Source organism: Carcharodon carcharias, chromosome 3, assembly GCF_017639515.1.
Source record: "Carcharodon carcharias isolate sCarCar2 chromosome 3, sCarCar2.pri, whole genome shotgun sequence".
NCBI lineage: Eukaryota > Metazoa > Chordata > Chondrichthyes > Lamniformes > Lamnidae > Carcharodon > Carcharodon carcharias.
The window spans coordinates 61,889,897-61,909,285 of NC_054469.1; the positions used below are offsets into that span (position 1 = coordinate 61,889,897).

Genomic DNA, 19,389 nt, shown 5'->3' on the forward strand with positions numbered 1-19,389 from the left:
CTCAGTTTTCAGGGTAAAATAAGGCTTTGGCAAAGAGACATACTGTCCAGAAACCTCAACCACTTTTCCTATCTCGAGGAGGGTAAACACATTCCCTGATATTGAAGTAAAAGATCACAAACTCGAAGAATACACAGATAAAGTACAAGGACTGCTTGATCATTTTCAAGCCAGTTTTGATGACTTGCAGGAATTTAGATCCTGCTTCTTCTTCCTTGTAAACCCATTTCATGGTTGATGTTGTCAACAATGGGTTGTCTGATTCTCGAACCTCTGGTTACAGAAACATCTGCTATAGAAATGGAACTACCGGACTTCCAGGAGAACGAGGGCCTAAAGATGAATAAACCGCAATCTACAATCAATTTCTGGAAGCAAGTGCCGGAAACAAAATATCCCCAGCTCAAACTAGTGTACGACTTATTTCAGTTTTCGTCACAACATACTGCTGTTGTTTGCTGCACTCTGCAATGAAGTTTTTCACGTCGAAACATCGTGCAGTCCTTACAAATGAACACCTGATGGAGCTCCTTCATAGATCCTTGACAACACACTAGTTGGATTTTCAAAGAAATATGGCCAGGATGGAGAACCACAAGACGTCCACTAACAATAAGTAGCCTGTGTAAAGTTTGTTCATGTCTCGTGGCTCTTGAGCATCTGGCTCTTAAGTTCAATAAGTTTGGCCACCACTGCAATACACAAAGACTGTGGTTCCTGACAATACCTCAGCTATGGTGTTGAAGACTTTACTCCAGAACTAGCCACACCTCTAGCCAAGCTATTCCAGTACAACTACGATAGTGGCAACAATGTGGAAAATTGCCCAGGTATGTCCGCTAAAAGCAAGACAAATCCAATGCAGCTGGTTACCCCAACTCTGAATTGCCAGCAAAGTGATGGAAGGAGTCATTGACAATGCAATCGAGTGACACTTCCTCACCAAGGCAGCTCACCACCACCTCAACGGCAATTAGGGATGGGTAATAAATGCTGCTGTAGCCAGTGACTCCCACATCCCATGAATATCTAAAAAAAAAAGGCTCACTGTTGTCCAGTTTGGGTTCCGTCAGGACCACTTAGCTCCAGACCTCATTATAGCCTTGGTCCAAATGTGGATTTCAAGGAGGTGGCAGGGGTCTTGCCTGGCAGCTGGAAAGCTGGTGAGAGCCCTGTGTCGCCTCTTTTAGGGAAAGCCTGCTGAATTAAGTGCCACTCAGCGCTTAACTGGACAATGGCGTGCCTTCCATGGGATCAAGGACCTTGGGGGCGGAAGACCTACCTGCTGAGAGCTGCCGGCCAATCAGAGGTGTATTGAACAGCTGCAGCACTGGGGAGGAATTGGCTACCGCCGGTACAACACCCACCCGAAACCTAGGATCATCACTGGATCCCAGGCCATAAGTGAGTGATGGCGGGAGGAGGGTGGTTGAGGAGGCGGGGTGAGGAGAATCAGCAGCAATGACAGCCCCTTCCTTATGACAAGCCCCTCGATCAGGCACTGAATGCCTGAGGGACTCCCCGAAAGCCCGCAAGTTGCCCTGTACAGGCTTGCTTGTCATGCTCCCTACTTGGCGAGTCTGCTGTCCTCCCGCTGGGTTAATACCAGTCACAGCAGGATGAGGCGCTTAACCGGGCATTAATTGGCGACAGAGCAGGGAGGCCATCCACGAACCTTCCTGCCACAGACTTAATCTGGGTGGAGATGGGAAGGTGGCAGGGTCCCCACCAGCAAAATCACCACAGGGGAAGGGCATTAAATTCCACCTGTGATGTAAATTACACAGCAATTTCTGGCCCATCATTTCCTCTTGTTAAACTTTGGAAGGCCAAAGCCATTGTCTTCAACAACTGCCACAAATTCTGTATATTTTCCATGAACTCCATCTCCCTCTCTGACAGCTGTCTGAGTCCATTCACAACTTGGATGTTGAGTTCAAACTTGAGCTGAGCTGTCAGCCCCTTATCCACTGTATCACAAAGATGGTTCCATCTCCACAACATTGCTCACCTTTCAGTTCTGCTTCAGCCCAGTTGCTGCTGGAATCTTTTCTGCCTTCAGGCTCAACTATTCCAATGCTCTGCTGCCCATACCCTATTGCACACCAAGTCCTGCCTGCCCAAAACTCCTTCACCTACATTAGCTCCCAATTTTTCCAATTCCTCATCTGTGTTTAAACCTTGGCAGAGCTTAGAACATTAATGTTCCAAGCTGATAGATTCTGCAGAACTGAACTGATAACATTAATCGGACATTCTTCTGAAAAATGGAACCAAGTGTGAGCTTGTAGTGGTCAACCAAGAGACAACAGTTGAAAGTTTTTAAAGTCCTGAATACCTCATTTATAGGGGTGAACAAGAGCTCAAGAGCTGAATTAATGCACAGTTTAGCTTCCAGTTGTGTTAATAAATATTGCAATACATTAATTAGATTTAAATAAATTATTTGCCCAGGAAGTGCATTTATGTATTGGTCTGGTGTTTCGATTGACTGAGGTGGTGAAACGAATAAATATATGGCCAGAAAAGCCAGCTGCCTCAGTCAAGTTGCTGATCCACTGGAATAATATTGCTTTTTTTCCCCACCAATTGTCGCTTCGGGTGGTAATTTTGTTCAGTTTTTTTTTTAACTAACTGCTGTAAGAGGACTCTGCCATGCACAAGTGCTTAGATTTTGTTGAGATTTGCAATGTTTACTAGAGACTTTATTGTGAAGATCATGAATACAATAATATTGTCCTGACAATGATACATAAATAAACCTTCAGAATATTAGATCATTGTTTTTTTATCTCTGAAATCTGTTTGAAGGTTACTTTTTATGTGAAGCCATTGAAATATTTGATCCATAAATGGACTTGCAGAAGGCATTTGATAAAGTTACACATAATAGACTTGTTAGCAAAACTAAAGCACACTGGATTAAATGCAGCGTAAATATGAAATTTGCTAAGGGACAGAAAACAGTGGTGATGAACAGTTGTTTTTCCAGAGAGGAGTGAAGTATGCAGTGGTATTCCCCTGAGAGTTGATGTTCTCTTTGAAATATACTAATGACCTGGACTTGGATATGCAGGGCATAGTTTGAGTTTGCAAATGAAACAAAACTCGGAAATTTAATAATGTGATGGTAGCAGACTTCAGGAGGACATAGACAACTGGTAAAATGAGCACATCCATGGCACATGAAATTTAACACAAAGACGTGTGAAGTGACACATTTTAGTAGGATGAATGAGGAGAGGCTATATAAACTGAATAGTACAATTTTCAAGGAGATACAGGAACGGAGAGACCTGGGGGTGTATGTACAGAAATCCTTAAAGGTGGCAAGACATGTTGAGAAATTGTTAAACTTGTAGAATTCTTGGCTTTATAAATAGGGGCATATAGAATACAAAAGCAGGAAAGCAATGCTAAATCTTTATAAAACACTGGCTAGGCATCAGCTGCAATATTATGTCATTTCTGGGCACTACACTTTAGGAAGGATTTTAAAGCCTTTAGCTAGGCGCAGAAGAGATTTATTAAATGGTACCTGGGACAAGACCGTACAGAGACTGGGAAAGCTGGCCTGTTCTCCTTAGAGCTATAAGCTTTTGAGAGAAAATTTGATAGAGGTGTGTAAAATCTTTAGGTGTTTTGGTAAGTGTAAAGAAGGCGAAATTGTTCCAGGTTGTAGAAGGATTTGTTAATAAGAGAACACGGATTTAGGTAATTGGCAAAAGAATCCAAGCTAGCATGAGGAAAACAATTTTTATGCAGTGAATTGTTGTGGTCAGGAATGCTGTGCCTGGAAGCAAAGTCAATAACAACTTTCAAAAGGTAATTGGATAAACATTTGAAGAGAAAAATATTTACAGGGCTGCGAGGAAAGAGCTGGGGAATGGGACTAATTCGGTAGCCCTACCAAAGAACTAGCACAGCAGCCTGAATGGCCGCCTTCTATGCTTTACCATTGTATAATTCTAAATATATCTGTGACAAAGAGGGACAGGAATAAATGAATGAACTTGTTTACTTTGATATGCTTCTTTTGAATTATATTTCCTTTTCCTTCCAGGCGAAATACAAAGAAGACTTTGAAAGGAACCGGGGAAGAGGATTTAGCATCGTTACTGACACTCCTGAACTGCAGAGATTAAAAAGAACTCAAGAGCAAATCAGTAATGTATGTAGTGTTCTGTCTGAGAACATGCATGAGGATAGATTTTTTTCTTGTTTTGTTTATATAGTATGGACAGTGGAGATGGTACTGCACTGTTAGGAGAGAATGCATATGTGTATGGTGAAAATAGAATGCCTGGATGTAGAATGTGGAATGATATGGGAACACCAGATATTTCTCCTCCAAAATATCTTGCTTTTGTTGTAATACACAATTCATCCTACCGAAAGAAATGTTGTGTTAATGTGTTGATACAATTAGTGTTCTCAGATAATGGGAATCATTTTATTTTACATGGATTCCGGAAGTGCATGTGAGACTGTTTGAGTGTTTTGTGACATACACATGGACATTTATGCACAAAAATGCACCATACATCAAATGAATGTAACCATCACAAATTGATTCAAGACAAAAAGTGTTTAAAACTGCAATAATCTTGCCTTTCTTTTAAAAATTATATTTACTTGTTTTCCCATCTCTTAATCTCTGAAGGTCTGTGCAGACTGAGGGGATTTTAGGCTTTCTTGATCTTCCACTACCTGAATTAATTCAAGTTCAATACATCTTATGTTAAGTAAAGGTACTGACACACAATCTGTTCCTCTGTCTGTGCATTGTCTGTTGAAGACCACATGAATAGTTGGAAATTTATATCACTGAATTTTACTTTTAAACAATGTATTTGTCTGTTTAAAAAATGCCAAATTCTAGTTGAATTATTTTACATCCAAGTAAGAAAATTGTTGAGATTAGATCACAATTCTTGTGGCCTTTAAGAATTGTGTAAATGCAGTGGATCACAACTTAAGCTGCATGAACTAATAACATTAACATGGAAATGTTTGGCTGAGCACAGTGGGTTTTTCTGGTGTTTGCTATTACCAAGAATTGTTTTCACACCACTCCAAGGATCATTAAGGCACATTGACAGCACAATTAATCATTTTGAGTTGAACGTTTTGAGTTTCACAAGTTAATTTTCAGTGCATCTACCAAGACAAATGGGCATTGAAGAATTTTGTGAAATAAGGTAGGCCTTTTTTTATTTGAAGTTTTAAAAAGTTGAATGATTTTGTATTATGAACTGATTAACTGAATCAATCAAAATATTTTTTCTGTATTTGTAGTGAACATTGAATAGTTTTATTTTCCTGTTTATTACAGAAAAACCGCAGCCACTAAAATCAAACCCTGAAGGGGCAATTTGTGAAATATACCCTTTAAAGTGATTTAACATGTACTGAGAATGGTATATGGGCACAGCAAGGTGATCAATCATGTCAATAAATTTACATCTGCATACCATTAAATCTCAGAAAATGTTTGCAGTGTGGATTATGTTAACACTTGTTAATTGATCTTTGGTGAGTTGACTGAATAATCTATGTTTGCAGGGCATAACATGACATTAGCTGGTCTTGGTTGTGTAAAGTGAGTGATGTATTTAATGAGCTAATGTGAGTAATTTCCTTATTCTTTTTGCTAATATGGATATCAAAACGTTCTATAAATTTGGCACGCCATTGCTGTTTGATTTTGAATGCATATGATTAATCCCTGAAAAATGAAACTGTTTTTTAAAAATTCTGTCATCTGTCTACTCATCATTGTAATAGCTAAAATAATTTACTAATTTTATTTGCTCAAACCTCAAGTTCCTTCCCATAATTAGAAATGCTTTGTATTACATCACCAATGACTTGAGCCTTTCTGAAATTACATTAAATATATTTAACAGGTGACTTTATCTCATTTTCCTCTGGATTTCTTTCAAAAATGGGTAAGTTAAGAACTACCATTACCTGATTTTGCTTGTATTTTGGTGGAACTTATTTTACTCAAGATGGAAGATTTCATTGCTTCGAAATTAACTTTGTGCATTAGTACAAAAACTGGTATTTCAAGGTGAGATGTAGCATGGCCATAATTTCTAGTTCCTGTGTTCCAGCATTTTGTTCTGTCCTTACATTTATTGAAAAACAGCATCTATCACCATTACAGATGTCCTTCTAATAAAGCAGGCAGCTTTGGCTGAGTTACAAACAGTTTTATGCTGTAAATTGGCACTCGGTTACAAGTGCTGGGGTGAAATAAAAACAGAAAATGCTTGAAATACTCAGCAGGCCTGGCAGCATTTGTGGAGAGAGAAACAAAGTTAATGTTTCAGGTTAATGATCTTATATCAGAGCAGAAGAGCTGTGTTGAGTTCACCCAAATCATTTCATGGAGAGGTATACAGTCAGCTAGGATTAAAAGTAGTGTCAATCCATTAACCTGGAATCCAAACTCGGATTGGAGAACCAAAAGGGAAGGTGCAGTTTATTGAATATTAAAATGTTGGTATTGTATCAATCATGTTATGGGCCAGTGTTCAAGCATTCTTTTGTATCAGCTATTATTTCAACCATAGTAACTAACTTTAATTCTCTATGAGTATATATGTGCCAATGCAATCCTGTAATTACTTTTTCGTTGTTGGTAATGATACAGAAAATGACTTAGTTTTGAACAGGAGAAAGCTGTAATCAATAGAGACACCTAGTTAAAAGAAAAATGATGGTGTTACAAACATAACCTTAAAATTACTGGCAGGCTGCTGTGTCACATTACGTGAAACGCCAACAAACTTGTGCCCTTCTGTCTATTCTAAGATTGAAGCTGTTCCAAATTTTGGGATGGGATCGTTAACACAAAGGCAACATCACCAGTGGCATTAATCCCGGGTGTTTAACCCATGCAGACTGAGGAATGTAGTAATGGAAGCCATTCTGATCAGAGGTCCTTATTTTTAAAAATGTTAAGGAATAGACATTTGCTGCATTAATAATGGGATCTCTCCACAATCGGAAAATGTTGCAAATACTTGGCAGGTCTAGCAGCACATGTGGAGAGAGAAAGAGACTTAATGTTTCAGGTCAATGACCTTTCATCAGAACTGGGAAAAGTTAGAGATGTAATGGGTTTTGAGCAAGGGGGACAAGGTTCAAGGAAGGTCTGTGATAGACACGAGAGATTGAATAACAGGAGAGTTATTCATACAGGACCAAAGGGAATGGTGATGGGACAAGGAAATAAACAAAGAAGCAAATGATGTGCCTAGAGCAGGTGTGCTGCTGTCTGAAAGCAAAAATAAGAAAAACTGAAACATGGGGCAGGATTTTTCAGTTGGCGTGTGGGGGCGGGCCTGACACGCCAACGTGTAAAATGACGCACGATGATGTCGGGCGTGTGTCCTGACGTTTCGTGATGTTTCATTCGGTGGGCGCAGGCTGGAGCCGGCTGCATGTCCGTTGATATGTAAACAGCTTATTAAGGCCATTAAGGAAGTAATTATTGTAATTGTTAACGCTGCCCGTCCATCCTTACGGTTGGCAGGCAGGCGAAAAGGCCAAATGGCCTTCATGTTTTTTAGGAAACCCCATCCATGAGTGGGATGAGGTTTCCTAAAGTTTTTATTAATTAAATAAAAATGTTTTCCTACATATAAAAATATGTCCCATCTCATGTGACACAGCCACATGAGGGGACATGTTTAGATAAATTTTTCATCCATTTATTCATTACTTACAATAGCAATTCAATCTCCCTGAGGCAGCTCCGTGCCTCAGGGAGATTGAAGCACTCTTTCCCGTACATGCGCAAAAGAGCCCTGGCCCTGACTCTCCCTCGGCCCCCCGCCCGCACAGATAGCGCTGAGCACTATGGCTCGAGTCTTACGCTGGGCAGGCCTTAATTGGCCAGCCCGTGTAAAATGGTGGCGTGGAGCTGATCATGGGTGGCGATTGGCTCTGCGACCACTCCCGCCGAGCCCGCTCACCAACTGAAAAATTCTGGCCATGAAAAGGAAAGAAAATGGGGGACAGAGTTTATAGTCTGGAATGGTTGAATTCAGTGTTGAGTCCAGAAGATGGTAAAGTGCTGAATCAAATGATGAGATGCTATTCCTCAAGCTTACCTTGAGCTTCACAGGAACAGTACAGCAGGCCAAGGACAGATGTCAGTGTGAGAACAAGGTGGAAAATTAAAATGACAGGCTACCAGAAGCTCTGGGTTATGCTTGGGGACTGAATGCAGGTATTCCACAAAGCGTTGTGGCCTGGTGCACTGAAATTCAGTCTGCAACCTAATTTTTAACTGTCCACTGTCTGGCATTAGCTGAGTGGACAGGGTTAAAATGGCCCTAAGACCTGTCACAGTATGAAGATAAAAACTGAACAGGTGTTGCTTTTCCCCAATTGAAGCATTTATCAAAGACGTTTTTTCTTTTAGTCTTAGCAAGACTAATAGCCAGTATTTGTAAATTATTGGTACCTAGGAAGCAGTACTCAAAAACAACTCTGTACCATCCGTTCTTCATTAGAACAACTTGTAAACCTGTCACTGTGTTCTGTTCCAGCAGTTCTTCCCAGGAAATGCTGCACGCAGCTTGTGGGTATATAACCTCAGAACACAAATTAAATGAAAGGATTTGGACTTAAGATCAGAACAAAAGAACTGTATGAATGTTTGGCAGTGTAACTGGTTATATAGAGACACCATGAAGTATATTACTTCAAAAGTACTGGAAAACAATAGCCATCACTTCTTTTCCATTAAATATTTGCATTTTTTTGCAGAATAAATGCTTTCCTTGATGATTTGAGAGAGAATGGAAGAACTGAAGTCTACTGGATACCAAATCTGAAGGAAAATTATCAGTGAGTTTATTAGTAATAACGAACTCCAGTTGATAAAACTATTGTAAGACTTGCAATAAAAGCAGCAACTATGCTTCATGAATGTACCAACATAACCTTGATGTCTACGTACACATTTTCTTTTAAATTTGATTTCCTTTTGCAAAAGTCAGTTTTAATTGAATAAATTAAAAATCCCGGTGAAACGTTATTATGATAAACCATAAACAAATTCTTTGATGTACCACAAAATTAGTTGTCCATTTTTGGTGATTTTGCCATCAACCCCTGATACTTAGCCTGTGCATGAATGTTGGGGCTTGAGGAGTCCCAGATATTGTGCTTTGGTACTTATCCTCGTACGAGCAGCACTATGGGAGGAATAAGTGATAGAAATCCTGTTACTGCTAGAGCCGCAGTGGCCAATAGGTAAGTTATCAGTGACCTGGGGAGATTGCGATCCACAGGTAAGTGATCAGTGATTGTGAGGTGGGGAACTGAAGCCCACATGTAAGTGATTGTGGGATTTGGGGTTGGAGAGTGGTCTTGGAGCTTTCCTATTTGTATTTGTGTATGCAAATGCCTGCTTGAGGTGTAGGTAAATGGCACCTCTTGAATGTCCTTAAGAGTGTGCATGCTCTTCCTGCACATAAGTTAGGCTACTGTTCTTTTTCGAATAGAACAGAGTTTTAGTCAGCTGTGCTGAAACTCAAGCAATGATATTAACTCTGCTTGCTGAGCAACCGGACAGTTCAAATGATTTATCCTGCCATTTGTCCTGTTGGTTCCAATTTTTACCTGCTTTTTTAAGCAGGTGAGAGGAACTTTTGACGGAAGACTTGGGTCTTTTTTTCAATATGAAGGTGAGCCATTGATGACACCGGGGTCTGACTAAAATTTTATCCTGAGTCTATATGGTTGTGGGCTGCCCATTAGGCCAACCAGGCAGCAAGAGGAGCTGAGGCCAATTTTTTTTCCTTCTTTGTTGGCTAGGAGGAACTTCAAGAAAAACTGAAGTTACCTGAAGTGATGTACAAAGGAAGATGGTACATTATTACCAGAGGATTGTTGCCCTCCAAGGAGAGCTAATCCAAGAAGTGCACAATTATAAAACTTGATCAGGGTTGTATTCTTCCAAGAATACACAATCAATTTCTGGGCAACCAACATTAGCACAGGAAGCAGGACGAAGGGGAGAGTATATCCCAAGAAGTCTAGCTTTGTTCTTTGGGTCTTAACAAAGCATTTGATCCAAAATGAACTGGAATTGGAAAGCCGTTTTGCCTAGAGTGAATTACTTTGCAAACTAGAAAGAAAAAATTCTCTCTAATATGAATAACACCTAACCCTACTTCCGGAATATCCATTTAATTATCAGTGTGTAATTATCCAAAGTTGCGTTCAGTGGCATGGCATTTTCATATTCATATTTTCTTCAGGTCAGCATTGTGTATTCTTTGTGCATTTTGTCCATGTGATACAATTTTAATTTGCTTTGTAAACTGAGTATAATTTTTGTGTGGTGTATGACCAAACATTGTACATTGAAAACTAACTATTCCCTCAATAAGCTGTGTTGGGACTTATAGATCCCAGTTGCACGCTAGTTGTGGGATGGCCAAGCTGGTACTATAAATAGGGTTGAGACACTTCTTAGGTGGAAAACAATATGTTTATTTACAAGGGTACTCTGCAGCAACTTGTGTGCTTTCACATCAAACACTACCTCCATACTACTGATTGCAGAGATGTATGACCGAACATTGTACACTGAAAGCTAACTATTCCCTCAATGAAAAAGAAATTGTGCTAGTTTGGTTGCTAAAGAATCTCCAGTTAGCTTTTTCATGCCTGACTTGAACGTTTGAACCGCCTTCTTGGCCAGTTCATTTTAAGAAGGGTGGTACGGTGAGGTTTTTACTTAAGTGATATGGTTGAGGCTGATAAACCGTTGAAACCCAGCACTCGTAAAAGCCATGCCGTTACCAGAAATGACCACATCTGGTGGTCAATTAATGGCAAAAATTTGACGGAGCTTCTCAATTGTAACTGAAGATGTTGGTGATTTCACCTCATATATGTCCATCCATTTTGAGTGGGAATCAATAATGAGCAGAAACATTGTTCCCATGAAAGGTCCCACATAGTCAATGTGTAATTGTACTCATGGCCTCCTGGCCACTCCCAAGGGTGTAATGGAGCTGTTGAAGGTAACGTTTTTGCAATTGCTGACACCACGCAATTCTTCACTTCTCTATTTCTCCATCCATCCCAGGCCACCATAGATAACTGCCTGCTACGGTCTTCATTCGGGAAATTCCTGGATGTGCACTGTGTAGTTCAATTAACGATGGCTTTCTTCCCTTTGGAGGAACAATCACTCGTGTTCCCCACAATAAGATATCATCCTGGCTGGTTATTTCATGTCTAGAATATTGTGAGCAATTTTGGGCCCTGTATCTCAGGGAGGATGTTCTGGCCCTGGAGAGGGTCCAGAGAAGGTTCACGAGAATGATCCCAGGAATGAAAGGCTTAACATATGAGGAACGTTTGAGGACTCTGGGTCTATACTTGATGGAGTTTAGAAGGATGAGGGGGGATCTGATTGAAACTTACAGAATACTGAAAGGCCTGGATAAAGTAGACGTGGGGAAGATATTTCCATTAGTAGGAGAGACTAGGACCCAAGGGCACAGCCTCAGAGTAAAGGGAAGATCTTTTAGAACAGAGATGAGGAGAAACTTCTTTAGCCAAAGAGTGGTGAATCTATGGAATTCATTGTCACAGAAGCTGTGGAGGCCAGGTCATTGAGTGTATTTAAGACGGAGATAGATAGGTTCTTGATTGGTAAGGGGATCAAAGGTTACGGGGTGAAGGCAGGAGAAAGGGTTTGAGAAACTTATCAGCCATGATTGAATGGCGGAGCAGACTCAATGGGCCGAATGGCCTAATTTCTGCTCCTATGTCTTACGGTCTTATGGTCTTCTGCTGAAGTACAGTTTCATTTTGTCAGATACAGGCTCTTGTGACCAACCATGAAGCACTTGTTCTTGTACTTGAGATAGGACTGCATCCCGACTTGTCCAGTCTCTGATCTGTCCAGCGCATACCAGCAAGGAATCTAAGAAACTTAACAATAAAACAAGTTCTTTTGGAACTGGGACATCCTCCCCGTTTTCTTGTAAAGGCAAATGACTCAGTGCATCGGCATTTGCAATTAGATTTCCAGGCCTATGTACTCAAATGCTGCCAGGATTAAAGCCTTATTTGTGTTTCTGTGTCTTCTTTCCACGTGCCGCCGCCTTTCTAGCACTGACTTTAATCCAGGTCTTTTTGAATTCAGTATTGGCCAGACTACTCTCAGATGTGAGTCCACTTGAGTGAACTCATTGGCTGAGTCTCTCAGAATTTCATCACCTATCTGCTTCTTAGAAAGCTCTGTGATTTTTGTCTCCAAAGCCTCTTTGGCTTCATGCAGCTGATTCTTCAGCTCTTCCAACTTTTTCTTGTATTGTTTGCTGCCTCCTGGAAAATTGAGCATTGCTGTGCCCTCTCTGTTAACTCATCCTTCAGTTTACTCAGAGAAGTGCTGAATTCTTTGTTTTGTTTCATACTTTTCCAAAGGTACAAACTTAGACCTGAGGGAATCTTGTATTGTGTGAAGGTCTTTCAACAGATTTTCTTTATCCTTTTGAAGGATGCTCACTTTGACTCAGACTGTCATCAAGCATGGTCTCTTCGAGTTCCTTTTGCTGTTCTACCATGTTTTGACTTAAGTAAGCCTGCTTTCCTACAGGTAGTTGAGTCCTTATGCACTCCTTTTCAAAAACAAGAATGCTTCCAGCTTCCTTTTGGAATTGCAATGGCCATTCAAGGTTCATTTCCCTCAGGCAGTTTCGCCCAAGTAGGCTTGGTGCTCTGCCTCTCAATACCAACACTGGGAGCTTTGCTGATTGGCTCCCGTAATGGACAGTTACTCTGCTTATACTTTTGACTTGGACGCCTTTGCTGGTGTATGTTTTTAATTTGGTATCAGTTTCTTCTAAATTCAATTTGTGTTCCCCATTATTCAGATATCTGAAGGTATCTTCCCCAATTACTGTAGTGGAAGCTCCTGTGTCCACTTCCATTCTAACAGATCTGCCATTTACTTTCACTGTTACATACATTGGTTCTGTCTTTCCAGCCTTCAAATTAAACAATGAATAAATGTCTGAATTTGTTGCTTCAGGCTCTTCTACATTGTAGATCTCACTGTGTTTTTTCTTTTGTTTGAAAGTCTGCCTGATTCTTTCCCTGCACTCTCTCATTATGTGTCCATTTCGATGGCAATAAAAACATTTAATTTTTTAAAACTATTTTGCCAATGATTATAAGACTGCTTGTTTCCACCTCTATGGCAATTATTAATTGTTTTCACTGCTAAATCATTTCTTCTTATTTTTCTGCTAGCGGTGACTATTTCCTGCTTCTCGGCAGAGTCCCTTTTTTTGTGCCCTTTTTGGCTGAGGCTTCCCACCCAACGTGGAGGACAGCGTCATTTTGCTCTCCCTGCATGGCTTTTGAATCCCTTACTGTGCTTTCCAAGGCCAGTGCTATCCCTTCTTAAAATCCGAATTTATTTTGGACAGTAATCTCTTCTGAATCCTGTCCTCATTCACATCGCACATTAAACGATCTCTGAACATGTTGTTTAGAGATGTACCAAACTCTGTGTTCTGTTAACTGTTTCAAACTTGCCACATAACAAGCAACTATCTCACTTGGGGCTCTATTTCTCGAGTTAAACTTGAACCATTGCATCGTTACTGAGGGTTTTGGCTGATAATGACCCTTCACGAGGTCCACTAATTCATCAAAATTTTTCGAATCTGGGTGCTGTCAAACTTTGAACCAAGTCGTAGGCTTTGTTTCCACATGTGGGTAAAAGGATCGCTCGCCTCTTCTCTTTCCTCCATAATCTCGTTTGCTTGGAAAAAGAACATGAGGCATTCACTATAATGAGACCATTCGATCATGGCTGGATTGAAAGGATCAATTCTTCCAAATCACAGCATCCTGTGAGGGGATTGCTTCGACGATTTGAATGGACTTCTACTTACAATTACTATGTGAGGTACAGCCTGATTTTGTTTCTCTTGATCTCTTCCATTAACTTATTCTACCCTTGACATCAGTTTATTGCATCTTTGCTTTATCCTTGTTTTATCCTTATCAATTTTTGGGTCTGTGAATCCTGGTTGCATGCTTGTTGTGGGATGGCCGAGTTGGTACTATAGAGTTGATCAGTTGACACTTCTTAGGTGGAAAACAATATGTTTATTTACAGAGGTTCTTAGCAGCAACTCGTGTGCATTCACATCAAACCCTATTTCTATACTACTGACTACAGCCTGCGTTGTACTTTAATTGGTTACACAAGATCATGTGATCTTCCTTTATAACATCCTCCTTAAAGGTATTCTATACATTAGATAAAACCATAATTACTACAGCTGCAAAGCAACATTTATTTACTATACATACGTGTCTGTTTCTAGTGATTGCAAAAAGGCAATCAAATGACTGGCCCAAAATAGGTAAGCATTTTCAGATTGTGTTTATTTGAGTTAGACAATTCTGCAAAATGGTTGCTTGCTGAATAACATGGAATAAAATATGAGTGAGTAGAATATCATAAATTTGTAAAATATGATTGTTATTATAATAAATTTGAAATAGATTAGTAGCTAGTAATTGCTTTTCATAATTTATTTAAATCATCTTTCAGTAGATAACAAGCAGGCTGTGCACATTAGGCTCAGCTCAGACATCAGGCTCAGCTGCTCAAAAGTATTGAAGATTGGCTTGTGTGACTCATTGTAAAAGGCAATTTTATTCACATTTCTGAACAACACTTACAGGGCTATGTGGAAAGAGCAGGGGACTGGGATTTATTGGATAGCTCTATTAAAGAGCCAACGCATGCACGATTGTTTGAAGGGCCTGTTTCTGTGTTGTATCATTCTATGAGCACCTGAAATTTTAAAACACAAACATTTTGTTACAATCCCTGTGGGGAACTGTAAACCAAAATAATTTAACTTACCAAATGACCCTCTGATGAAGAAATTACCAACAAGATTCAACTTTTTGTAACTATTACTTTAACACAAATTTGGAAATAGTGCAAATTAAACACAAATTAACAGGCAAATGATTCTTCAGATAAGAAGGTAAATTTCACTTTAAATAGTTGATGCAACAAAGGTGGGGGGGGGGGGGGGTGGAATTTCCACACAATGTGGAAAGGGGATCCTGGAGGGAAGTACCCCTTTTCCTGCCTGTGGCCTGAGCAGGGTGACCTGCCAAGCTTGCCCATTCCCCCACCCCACCCAAACTGACTGTGATCTCCTGTCAGCCTTAAAAGTGAGACTGGGCAGAAGTGGGCCTTAATTGGTCACTTTTGGGCCTCAAATGTGGCAAGGGCAAGTCAGCCGCACTAGGCCTCACCTGCCCCACATAAAATTGCAAAAAGTCAGGAGCAGGAGGGTGGAGGAAGGCCACCCAGGGAATATTAATGCCCCCCCCCCCCCCCAAAAAAAAACATGCAAAACCCACTGGCAGGGGACCATAAAATTCTGCCCCAGTTCTTTAGCACCTCTGAGCTATTCAGACTGTTTTACAGGATTTAGACCTTTTTAGCCAGCACATACAATTCCTCCACGGGATCTTGTCTTCTTTACAGCATTACTTTCTCTGTGTGTCTTCTCTGTGTCTGGTCATATGGCTTTTAAAAAAATGTTAATTTCCTTCCTGTTGGCACCGCTTCCAGGTTGAGGGTTGCCAACCCACGTAGACCAGTGTTTCTTATTATCCAAGAAAATTGCAATTGATCCCATTACAATTGATACAAATACTTAAGTCATTTTCAAACATTCTTTAAAAACAATTACAGATTCCATAAAATTAAAGAAATTACAAATTTTCCTTGCTGTACTGCTTCCAGGTCGGAGGCCATCACATTGTACGAATATAAGGTCGGAAAGTAAGTCATTGGCTATTTGTTTATTCCATTCAGGAAGAGTTGTATGCTCACTTGTAGTTGTATCAACAGCTCCCTATATAAACTACTTTTACGATCCAACATGCAGGAATGAAATTGTTGTTCAATACAGCTGGATGAGAGATTTGATACCAATACTTCTTCATTCTTACGCAAGATTGATATTTGATGAAACCCAAAATCTGGTTCCATCAGCAGCATCAACAACAATTTGGATTTATGAAGAGCCTTGAAAGTAAATGTCTGAAGGCTTTTCAAAAGAGAAATATTTCATCATGGCAGAACCACTGCATAACCTGGGAGAGCGCGAATAGGAGGATTGTTGGAAAGCTTTGTTGAAAATATAGTCTTGAGGGCATTTTTAAAGAAGAAAACACTTGCATTTGTATAGCGCCTTTCACAACCACCTCTCAAAGTGCTTTACATCCAATTAAGTACTTATGAAGTGTACTCTTGTAAGTTAGGAAACAGAGCAGCTAGTTTGCCTGGTCAGAAAACTCTTTTTGGATAGATTGGACATAGTGTACTTGGATGTACAGAAGGCTTTTGATAAAGTCCCTGCAGGATGTTGGTTAGCAAAATTAAAGCTGGAGGTAATACACTGGTCCATGGATTAAGGATTGGTTAACAGGCAGAAAACGGAGAGTAGGAATAAATGAGTCATTCTCATATTGGCATGCTGTAAGTAGTGAGGTACGCCAAGGATCAGTACTTGGGCTTCAGCAGTTCATAAGATATATCAATGCTTTGGATGTGGGGACCAAATGTAATGTTTCCAATTTCGCTGATGACGCAAATCTAGGTGGGAATATGTGTTGTGAGGAAGGTGCAAAGTGGCTTCAAGGGGACTTGTGGACTTAGTGATTGGGCAAGAACATGGCACATGGAATATAATATGGAAAAATGTGAGATTATCCACTTTGGTAGGAGGAACAAATGTACAGAGTATTTCTTAAATGGTGAGAGATTAGAATTTGTAGATGTACAAAGGAGGGGCAATCATATCTACAAAATACTTAAAGGAATAGACACAGTAGATGCAGGTAAGATGTTTCCCCTGGTTGGGGAATCTAGAACCAGGGCACACAATTTCAAAATAAGGGGAAGACACTGCTGAAGCGGTCCATGTCCAAATGCAGCAAGACCTGGACAATATCTAGGCTTGGGCTGGCAAGTAACATTCACAACACGCAAGTGCCAGGCAATGACCACCTCCAACAAAAGAGAATCTAACTATCACCCCTTGACATTCAATGGCATTACCATCACTGAATCCCACACTATCAACATTCTGGGGATTACTATTGACCAGAAACTGAACTGGACTAGCCACATAAATACTGTGGCTACTAGAGTAGTTCAGAGGCTAAGAATCCTGTGGCGAGTAACTGTCCTTCTGACTCCCCAAAGCCTGTCCACCATCTACAAGACTCGAGTCAGGAGTGTGATGGAATACTCTGCACTTGCCTGGATGAGTGCAGCTCCAACAAGACTCAAGAAGCTGACACCATCCATGACACAGCCTGCTTGATTGGTACCTCATCCACAAATATTCACTCCCTCCACCACAGAAGTACAGTGGCAGTAGTGTGTACCATCTACAAGATGCATGCAGGAACTCACCAAGCCTCCTTAGACAGCACCTTCCAAAATGCAACCACTACGATCTAGACGGACAAGGGCAGCAGACACATGGGAACAGCACCATCTGAAAGTCCCCCTCCAAGCTATTCACCACCCTGACTTGGAAATATATTGCTATTCTTTCACTGTCACTGGGTCAAAATCTTGGAACTCCCTCCCTAACAGCGCTGTGGATGAATCTACACCACATGGACTGCAGCGGTTCAAGAAGGCAGCTCACCACCACCTTCTCAAGGGCAATTGAGGATGGGTAATAAATGCTGACCTAGCCAGTGACATCCACCTCCCTTGAATAAATAAAAAAAAATAGGAATAATGTGGTGAAAAGGGCATTGAAGTAGATGATTAGCCATGATTGTATTGAATGGTGGAGCAGGCTCGATGCGTTGAATGGCCTACTGCTGCTCCTATGTTCCAATGTCCAGTGCAGTTTTTCCACACAAGCTAAAACAGTCTAAGAGCCATTAGCAAGTACTTAGTCAAAGATAGATATTACTAATACAGCTACTCGTTTTATGCAGTTGTGGAATTAAGGTTCATTACATTACGGTGCCAAATAAAATGCACAAGAATCCCCACCTACTTTTTTGCCAGCATAGATTGATTACAATACATGCAGCTATCAGCCTCTTTGAGAAGAGAAATGTAGAAAGCAGATCCAAGTATGGAGATGATATTTTAGAAGAGCACTTTATGGCTTTAACGTGAATTATCTTGGCTTATGGGAGTAATCGCCTGTGATAAGGTTTTGGTTAAGGAGTGAAGATATGATTTGATTTGAAACGTATTTCAATGAACTATACCACTATTCCCATGTCATTGAATGCTTGTTGGTAGTTAGTAGGGCACAAACCTTTATGCTCCATTCATTTTTTTTTTTTTAGAAGTTCAAGTGTAAAATCATCAATACAAGAGGACTGCAAAGGCTTTGAATGTGGCTGATTGCACAAATATGAAAATATAATTCTGTACATTGCTTTCAAAGGACTCAATCTGCAAGGACTCTATATATTGTACAGAACCATTATTATGCTGGTTATAACTAAATATCCTGGCTCCATCCATAATTCTTTGTCATAATTCATGTGCTCCAGTATTATTCAAACAGCATAGCTGAGTCCAATGATGGTGTTATGAGACCAAGGGCTGAATTTTAACCGAATAAAAAGAGCAAGTTTGAGTTGGATGGCAGTTAAAGTTTGAAAGATCTGTTTCCTGAGCCAAACTTGCCTCCAACCTGCCCATTTCTGGCTTCAATTGAGGCTGAAGCTGGGTTGGAACTTCAAATTTGATAATGAGGCTGTGGGTTTTACTGTCATTCAGTTTTTCAACTTCAACACGAGTTGGCTGGATTTCTTGAGCATTGGGAAAGCTGGCAGCTTCTTGAGCCCAGGACTTGACAGGTTAAGTACTTTGCCTCCTGAATCTTGGTTCCTGCCTGAGGAGCCTCTGTGATTGGGATCCCCTTCCCCTCCAAACCCACAGATCTTCCACCCCTCAAGGCCTTTGATCCTACCACAAGGCGTCCTATGCTACCACTCACCACAAGCGCCCCCCCCCTCCCCTGCCTCCACCTGCTAGCAGACCTTTGATTTTCCCTCCCATTAGATGTCTTGTTTCCTCTCCCCGCCTCCCATAATCATGAGGCATCGATGGTCCCACCCTGATGGTCTTCAATGACGTATTCCTTTCTATCAGTTTGTAGCTCTCTCTCTGCAGTCTTTCCCCACTTGCTCAGTTAACTTAAAGGGGAAGTAATTTACAACAAATTGGCAACTTCTGTTGTGCAGATACAATTTCAATGAGAAGAGTGACATACATCAATATTCAGTTTTTCGCAGTGCATGGATAGA

The 19,389-nt window shown here is 40.5% G+C and overlaps 1 protein-coding gene across 2 annotated transcripts in view; it reads left to right on the forward strand.

Annotated features, from left to right (window-relative positions):
• The window catches only part of nebl (nebulette), a 372,808-nt gene that overhangs the window by 192,684 nt on the left and 160,735 nt on the right, over positions 1–19,389 (forward strand). For both annotated transcript variants that reach the window (XM_041183735.1, XM_041183736.1), the window contains exon 4: positions 4,064–4,171. In XM_041183735.1, coding sequence (XP_041039669.1) covers positions 4,064–4,171 — 108 coding nt within the window. The remainder of the gene's footprint in view (positions 1–4,063; positions 4,172–19,389) is intronic.